The sequence below is a fragment of the Chinchilla lanigera genome, unplaced genomic scaffold (genome assembly GCF_000276665.1).
Source record: "Chinchilla lanigera isolate Chin_1 unplaced genomic scaffold, ChiLan1.0 scaffold00172, whole genome shotgun sequence".
In the NCBI taxonomy this organism is placed as follows: domain Eukaryota; kingdom Metazoa; phylum Chordata; class Mammalia; order Rodentia; family Chinchillidae; genus Chinchilla; species Chinchilla lanigera.
The window spans coordinates 1,139,279-1,148,594 of NW_004955573.1; the positions used below are offsets into that span (position 1 = coordinate 1,139,279).

The 9,316-nt window shown below is 41.0% G+C and overlaps 1 protein-coding gene across 4 annotated transcripts in view; it reads right to left on the reverse strand.

Moving 5' to 3' along the window:
• Positions 1–9,316, reverse strand: part of LOC102006403 (cytochrome P450 3A9-like) — a 147,936-nt gene that overhangs the window by 33,289 nt on the left and 105,331 nt on the right. The window contains exons 8-10 of one of the 4 annotated variants that reach the window (XM_005413766.2): positions 6,131–6,258; positions 4,768–4,834; positions 1,141–1,301 (exon numbers count right to left, since the gene is read on the reverse strand). The exons of the other annotated variants lie outside the window; for them this stretch is intronic. Coding sequence (XP_005413823.1) covers positions 1,141–1,301; positions 4,768–4,834; positions 6,131–6,258 — 356 coding nt within the window. The remainder of the gene's footprint in view (positions 1–1,140; positions 1,302–4,767; positions 4,835–6,130; positions 6,259–9,316) is intronic. 4 annotated transcript variants of the gene reach the window in all.

Below are 9,316 nucleotides of genomic sequence, written 5' to 3' on the forward strand. Positions count from 1 at the left end.
CTCGGACACAAACTGCAGGGTCTACAGTTTGTGAATCACCTAAATCTATGTCTCCACTCAGTTCAGGACTCATACAGGAACCAGATTCAGCCCAGATGTGTAGCAGTCACAGACTTCCTCAGCCCTCACCTCACTGGAGGGTCTGGGCGAAGGCAAAGCACAGACTCGAATCCACTGGCCCTGCAGCTCCTGGAGTACTTGCTCTCTTGGCGTAGGGTGCATGGGGCTCAGAGAGTCTGCTTGCCTGGCTCTGAGAGCCTGCTCGCCCCGTCCTCAGCCAGAGAAGTCCCTGAGCCGTTCAGTCCCGATCTCCTCTCTGCTGCCACAGTGACTCAGTCTGCAATGTCCGGGCGGTCTTTGTTCTCGCATCCTGGCCTCCGGGATTGGGTGGGACCTACCTGGCTCTGTGCATGCTTTTCAGCTGGGAATCGTGGTAGTATGAGTCCGGTCCACACTTGGACCCAGGAGCCCTGCCCCTCCCGGAGAACTCACTGCCTGGGCGCAAGGCGCGGGGGTTCGGGGAGCCTGCTCGGCTGGTCCAAGGACCTGCTTGCCCCGCCCGTCCCCTGGGCCTCCCTGCCCCTAGCAACTCAGTCTGCAATGTCTGCGGGGTCTTTGTTCTCACGTTCTGGCCTCCGGGATTGGGTGAGGCCTACCTGGCTCTGTGTGTGCTTTTCGGCTGGGAATCGTGGTGGTATGTGTCTGGCCCACACTCGGACCCAGGAGCCCTGCCCCTCCCGGAGAACTCACTGCCTGGGCGCAAGGCGCGGGGGGCTCAATTTTCATTATTTCTTATGGAGAAATTCACTATGATATTCAAGTTCTTTGGGTTACAAGCAAGTTTCCACAATGAAGTATTTTTAGAAACCAAGGTTTTAATGTATTTACTTAGCATCATTGTTACTGTAGATAATGTTTACACCAACATGAGCAGTGGTCTAGGAGAACTTATATATCAGTGAGTAGCATACATCTCCTATGTTTTTCCCTTTGTTTGTCTCTTTAGATTTATTACAAATAGTGCTGGTAAAAAAATCAATGCCCACATTATTCTGTGAAAATTTCACCTAGGCAATGTTGAGCAGGCCTTCTACTTAAGGTTTCATGTTTTCCCTCCCTTTCAAATTATCAGCTACTCACCTTATTGGGCAAGGCTGCATCAATCTCCTGCTGCAGTTTCTTCTGCACATCTGGGTGAGTGGCCAATTCATACATAATGAAGGAAAGAGCACTGCTAGTGGTCTCATAACCAGCAAAAATGAAAACAATTGATTGGGCTGCAATCTCTCCATCAGAAAGAGCTGAAAGAAGAAGAAAGACTTTCAGGTAAAGTAGATCTTCCTGGTTTAGATGGGGAGAAATCTATATGAAGCTACCAATGGGGAGAAACTTGGGAAAGCAATGCAGCATCACACAGTGAGTGGATTTCACTCTAAGGTGTGTCCTTCAAACCAGAAAAAAGACAAAATGATTTTAATCCACCTGTCCCAGTTTGATTCTACTTCTTGCCATCTGCTTCCCTCTATGCCTTTGGATTCACCACATAGCTGGGTAATTTCAAGACATGGTTTCAGTCTAACATGCTCACTGTTACAATACACCTTGGCTTATCATAAATTAGCCTTGAATAAAATATGAGATTTTTTCTCCCCAGAGAAATAAAAATTTTGTCAAATATGGCTGAATAATTCTGAAGAGAGTTTGTCCAAATAAGACTTCACTGTATGTAAGATTAAAAGATCTTAATCATGTGTGAGAGAACTCAAGAAAACATTATTAAGGTGTGAAGAAATTTCTGCATCTCAAAGTGTAATCTATGGCCAGAAACATCTGGGAGCTCAGTAGAATTGCCAAAGCTAAAGTCCCATCGTAGAAATAGCAAAATAAAAAGTGGACCTTTTAAAATATGTTGTTTTGAGCTACAACCTTGATGAGAGAGGAGGTAATGTAGTACAACATGTAACAGCCTTATCAATAGATTAGTGTACAATGCAGTAATGATTGACTGCAGTTGAAAGAATGGCATTAAAGTAGTAGGAAGAAGAAAGTGTGGATAAAGGGATTTGGGCATGACTTGTATGAAAATGGCAACCAGTGAGTTACATTAGCAACATTTATTCAAATTACATCCACTATCTCTCTAATTTTATCTCATCCAACCCCCTTATGATAAGATGTTGGCCTCCATTTTGATTTTGTCTTGACATAGATCACCACCATCATGAAATAATCTGTTTTTTTGTTTATTCCCCCTTTATAGCTGGAACTCTAAAAGAAATATGTTGGGCACCCCATTCATAGTTTGAAATATTAAAGATGATATAAAATACATCTTTGAAGGGTTTACCCAGTTCTGATTTCCAATGATGCCTTCTTTGCTGCTACTGTAGAAAAACCCAACAAATCAAGTAGGTCCTCCCAGGTGGCACAAACCTGTGTTCCTGAATTGAAAGTGAATTATTCACTCAAAATTTTTAATACTGCTGTGCACTGTGGTTGTGTACAACACATGGCTAATTGAATTGAAATTGAAATATATTAAAAATATATATTTGAGTTCATTACTTCTGTGGAACCAGCCAAAGGCCAGTATTAGAATTATTTAGCAGTTATTTTGAATATGATAAAAAGAATATTTCCTTCACCAATGGTTTTAATAAACCAGAAGGGCAGACAGAGAGAGAGAGAGAGAAAAACAGACAAACACAGAGACAGACACTGAGACAGATGCAGAGACAGACACAGAAACAGAGACAGACAGACAGAGACAGAGAGCGATTGTTACACAGAAAGATGGATAGAATCAGACACACATATTTATATAGACAGAATGCTGTGCTATGGTCAGATCACCTCTGCTCTAGCACTCATTGCTAAGAATTCGGAACTTTTGTTAGAGTCTTCACACTATTGGTAGCTTGAAATTGACCATGATAGAGTTGTTGTAATTATGCCAAAGAAATAAGGGATTCATCAGAATTTTTCAGTGCGAGGATGGGAGAGAAAGAGACAGAAACAGAGAAAATGTGTGAGAGAGGCATCTTACATCACTGTACATGGTGTCATAAAAATACTCAGTTCTTTGCAAATATTTTTCATTTTTTTAGCCTTTTCCACCTAGAATGTAAAAATAAACCAAAATACCAGCAGATATTATCACACTGCCCAAATATTTTGGATTCTAATTGCCATTTCTTGCTACAAGATAGCATATATCTTTAGGAAAATGGCTGATACCAGGTCTCTCTGGAATAATAGAAAGGAAACTTGGAATATCTGCTAACAGACAGCAAGATATTATGGAGAAAATGAAGGTAAAAAGAAACACAATTTTCTGGCTGCTACAATAATTGAGGGGGATATGTGTTATTATACATTTGTCAAAATGTATAGAATATACAAGGCTGGGAATGAACCCTAATGTAAACTATAGACAGTGGTGATAATATCACACTGGATGCTGACTGACTCTAACACATGTACCTGTCAGGCACGGGATGCGGAAACAGTGGAGTGAATGTGTAAATAGTTTTGAAAGTATATGAGAAATCTGTACACTTTCTCGGTAATGGCCCTAAGAATTGAACATTACTTTTAAAAATTTACCTAAGTGTTTTGACCAATTTTGCATGCTTATATCTGGTAATCAGAACAACTAGATTGAAGACAACAGTATGCAATATAATGGCAATTGTTAAATTCCTATCATCTTATTTGATGAAGCTCGGTATCGTGTCTAATTTTTAATTACCTGTTACTGTCTTTAATTTTTGATAAATCTTGCATCTGGTAATTTGAGCAACTTCATTAAAGATGATAATATGCAATATAACAATGATTGTTAATTCCTATCATCTTTTTTTGAAATCCTGACACATTTTTATTGTTTTTGTTGTTTTTGTCTTAATTGTTATTTTGTTATTGTTTTTTCCCTTTAAAGTAAAACAATGAAAAAATTACATAACAGGCCCAGAGTACCCAGTAGACTACTTAAAAAGACGTTTAGAGAAAAAGTCTTAATAAATCTAAACAACAAGAAGATGAGAAAAAGTGAGTTTTTGGGAGTATGTAAAATCACACTAATATAAATAAGTGAGCAAACATACTTAAATATAGTGGGAAGAATTGAAGAGTCACGTTATATTGAGTACTAATATCTGAACATAGAAGAAATGATGGAACTTAAAAGTCATCATTTTTTCACATTTTCACTATAATGCTCTTAGACAAAAACCATCTGTGGATGAAAATACCAGTGTGTCAAACAAAGTATGAAGAAGAAGGGAATATTTCCACAATCGTAAAGATTTCTCCAAGCTCCTACTCATTTGGAACAAAAAGAAAAATCAATCTTTATGCTGGCCTGTCCAGGAGAACTGTCTCACCAAATACTCCTACCGAGCAAAACGACCTTTAATCCATGTGCCTCTGATTGGTTGTCTAAATGCAAATTTCAAGGGAGCCATTCTGATTTACTGAATGTGGGTAAGGTTGAGAATCAGCACTTATTCAGATGTAGGTGAACCCAGACCTTCATGAATTCCACCCATGAAATGAGAGCTTATAGTTGCCCTTTAATGTTGGAATATACTTAGCCCTGTGCTTACTACAAAGTAAGTCTGCTCTCATAGGTAATATTCATATGTGTGTTTTTGGTCCATTGATAGCAATGCTCCTCTGCCTGTAGTCTTTCCTTCACAATTCCAGAACAGGCTTTTGCTTCCTCTCAGCTTCCTTTTCCATAGACCATGAAACATTGTTAATTACCTTTATAGGACTCCGTTTCTTGGGAATTCTGAGAATTGATCATCAATTGAAGCAAATCCACTCGGTGCTTGAAGATAAAAGAGAATATTGAAAGACAGACCAAAGCTGAACTTGAAAGTAAGTCAGGACTTTACCTTCTTTGCATATGTATTCTTCAGGTCCTGAAGTTTGGCTGAGGTTTCCATCACTCTCTAAATCTTGGAGAGCAGAATTTTTCTCTGTATGAAAACCAGCTAGTGTATCCAACAGTACTTTGTAACTATTCTCCCCAGTCCTGAACTTCTTTTTTTTTGTTTTGTTTGTTTGTTTTTTTGTTTTGTTTTTCCTGAACACAGTTTCCTGGTCAGAAAGTTGCCTGCTACCCCTGGAACATCTACTTGCTTGAAAGCAATGCCACATTTCAAAACTTCATATTTTCCTGTTTAATCCTTCACCAGTGGTCCCATAGATTAATCACTTGCTATATGTTGATCTCAGAAGCAGAGACAACCATCCCGAAGCATTATACCATTTTGGAATGCTATACAATTCTCAGTAACACCTGATATATATGCAGTTCTGCTTTTCTCATTTTCAGGCTCCCAGGCCACATAAAGACTCAAGTGAATTTCTCAGCTTACTACCCCCAAACCCAGGGGACAACCTTGAGTACTGCAGGCCAGGAAAGGTGGATATTTAACATAGACCAAATTGCAGTACTAGGGATTTCCGTTGGACAATGTGTTTAATAAGTGGCTTGGATTTGAAAGAATTTCTTACCAATATAAGATCTGGGGATTATAGTATCAGTACATATAACTGGTAAGCACTAATATTTTTCTTTGGACAGTTTATTGAAACAAAGAGCCAAATGTTTATTCTAAGAATATGTATGTCAAGTTGTACTACTGACTTCTATCACTTTACTGAAAGGAACAGTTAATGATTAATTATTTGATCAATCTTGCATGTCTATATTTGTTTTCCTGAGTAACTACTTTGAAGGTATCAATATGTAATATAATAACCATTGTTAATTTCCTATCACCTTGTCTGTATTTCAGTATTGCTTGTATTGTTCTTGTGCTAGTTTTAAATGGATGTCTGTTTGTTAATATGTTTTTGTTCTTTTATTTTTAAAATGAAAAAATATGTATGTCAGAGGACACTAATTCTTATGTTTTCTTTTCAGTGCTAAATTGTTTCTCTGACTGTCTCTCATCACAACTTCCTAAACATCATATTCTTCACTACCACACACAAAAACTTCAGTCACCCACATTTACCTTCAACAAAAAGAGAAGCAAGTACACTGATCATAACCATACATCCTAAAAACATTACTAAATGTCAAAATTCTTGTTTTACCACCACTACATTTTACCTTCTGGTTATTGTCCTGACGCTTTTCTCTTACTCTTCTTACAAAGTTTACGAAAAATTGTACAGACTCTTTTCCAAACACGGATATATTGAGCTTCTCAAATACTGGGATAAGGAATGAAAACAGAACTGAAATGAAAACAAAAGGAGCCTTGAATGAAAATTCAAAATGTGCCTGCTTCAATTACTATTCTGAAATGATCAGAAGAATAAAAGGCATTAGTGTTAACCAGAATCCATTTCTTCTGTGACTTTCACTTGGGATGCTCTAAGACACTTATTTAGCTGGGATACATCACACAGAGAGTCACCACCCTACTGAGATTGCTGGCCATCTCTGTAACTTTAGAGTGACCAAAGAAGCTCAATTAAATTTCCTGAAAATTTGTCTTAATGTGAACTGTGATAGGCATTTGGGTAAACCTCCAGACCATATTCTTGTGATTTAAGTGTATGTCATTCAACAACTGATAAGAACAGAACCAATGCAGCACATGTTCTTCAACTATGTACCTTTGAAGGAAGCCACGGCTCAAGAACAGAAATAAAATACTGGATCTTACAAATATTTCAAAGTAATATTTGCAAAGTATACCCTCCATAATAAGCAGTGGGTGAAAGGAGAATTCCAATAATTTAAAGGGCATAGTAAATGTGGGGAAGGTAAGGGAATCTGAGCATGGATGTGGAAGAGGTGAGAAGTAGAAGAAATTGTAAGTGAAACAGAGAAACTGGCCGGGCTGGCGAGTCATTGTGAGGCACACAGAAGGCGGCCAGTACAGTTTATCGCTGCATGCCCTGCGCCGAGATTGCGAGTACTCTGGGAGCTGCAGGGACTGTGGGTTCGAGTCTGTGCTCAATCCAATCTACCACGATTCCCAGCTGAAACGAATGGAGAGCCAGGTACTTCCCATCTAATCCCTGAGGGCAGAATGCGTGAACAAGGACCCCGCAGACATTACAGACTGAGTTGCTTCAGCGCCAGAGAGGCCCCGGGCAGTTCTCTGGCTGTGGGCAGGGCAAGCAGGCACTCTGAGCAGGCCAAGCTGACTCTACCAGCCCCGCGTGGACTGCGCTAACACAGTGAGTATTCCGAGAGCTGCAGGGCCTATGGATTAGAGTATGTGCTTTGCCTTTGTCGAGATCCTCTAGCGAGTCGAAGGCTGGGGAAGTCTGTGACTGTTACCCATCTGGGCTGAATCTGGTTCTGGTATGAGTCCTGAACTGAGTGGAGACATAGATTTAGGTGGTTAACAAACTGTAGACCCTTCAGTTTGTGTCCGAATAATGCCTGTACCCTAAACTGCCTGGAGACATAGGTCCACTGGAGCGGGATTGTCTCACCAGTGCAACCTGAGTCAGGTCCCCCACGTGCACTGAACTGCAAGGGGACTCTGGATCAGAAGGTCGGCCATCAAATGACACAAGTGCCCATGTTCGAGAACTGGGATAACTAGATACAAATCAAAAAGTGCCAGAAAAGCCGAGGCTAAGTAGCGCTACTCAGAGGTCACCCAGCGGCAAACCTGAACAACAGGAAAAATAGGAACACTAGTGGTCTTGGCTGTACAGCTACTGAAGAGGGAAACTGAGCTTTCTGCAAGCAATAGCAAACATGTAAAAATGAAAGACTAAAACACAATCCCAGAACTCCACCCCAATCAGACATGTCCAGGAGACATTAACATAGGAGAACTTGGTAATCACATGCCTGAAATAGCTGAAATGATTGCAATGGAGGTAAAGAAACAACTGCATAAGGCCATAGAAGAGATGAGATCAGAAATAATTTCTCAGGCAAAAAGTGAAATGACAAGAGTAGTGAAGGAAATGCTCAAAAAGCCTGAAGAAGAAATCTATAAGAAAATAGAAGAACAAAGACAAGAGTCAGAAGAATTCAATGAAAAATATAAAAAGGACTTAGAACACATGAACCAGATTCTAAGAGACATCCAGGAAAACAAAGCTGCCACTGAAAGCTACAAAAACCACTTGAATGAAGCTGAAGATAGAACCTCAGACCTTGAAGACAGCATGGTAGCTAGCGACCTAGAAAGAACAGATCTCATAAAATCAGCAAGGATCCAGGAAAAGTAAATTCAACAGCTGCAGGATGAGGCAAAGAGGAATAATGTTCAAATTATAGGTATCAATGAAACAGCAGGAAGCAACACAAATGACATTAAAAGATTGCTGGCAGAAATCATAGAAGAAAATTTCCCAAGCATGGAAACAGAACCTGATATGCAGGTAAATGAGGCATTTAGAATGGCAAACAAACACAACCAAAATAAAACTACACCCAGACATACAATAGTCAAGTTACCAGATCTCCAGCAAAAGAAGAGAATAGTAAAAGCTGCTCGAGAAAAGAAACAGATTACCTCCAAAGGGAAGCCCACCAGAATCACAGCAGACTTCTCAGCACAAACCATCCAATCAAGAGGAGCTTGGAGTGAAATGTTATAGGCCCTGAGACAGAACAGCTTCCAACCAAGACTGATGGACCCTGCCAAACTGCCTCTCAAATTCAACGGAGAAATAAAATATTTTCACGAAAAAGAACAATTGAAGAAGTTTATGAGCACCAAGGAAGAATTACAAAGAGTACTAAAAGATATTCTGGGCAGACTGAGTTGCTAGGTGCAGGGAGGCCCAGGGGACAGGTGGGGCGAGCAGGCCCTCTGAGCCGGCCCAGCAGGCTCTCCCAGCCTCCTGCGCCTTGCGCCCTGGCAGCAAGATCTCCGGGAGCGGCAGGGCTCCTGGGACCGAAGGTAGGTTGGACTCATACCACCACGAATCCCAGCTGAAAAGCACGCACAGAGCCAGGTAGGCCCATCCAATCCCGGAGGCCAGGACCCGAGAACAAAGACCCCGTGGACATTGCAGACTGAGTCACTGTGGTGGCAGAGAGGAGATCGGCACTGAACGGCCCAGGGTCTTCTCTGGCTGGGGCCTGGGCAAGGCAAGCAGACTCTCTGAGACCCACGCACCCTGCGCCAAGAGAGCAAGTACTCTAGGAGCTGCAGGGCCAGTGGATTCGAGTTTGTGCTTTGCCTTCGCCCAGACCCTCCAGTGAGGGGAAGGATGGGCAAGTCTGTGACTGCTACACATCTGGGCTGAGTCTGGTTCCTGTATGAGTCCTGAACTGAGTGGAGACATAGATTTAGGTGATTCACAAACTGTA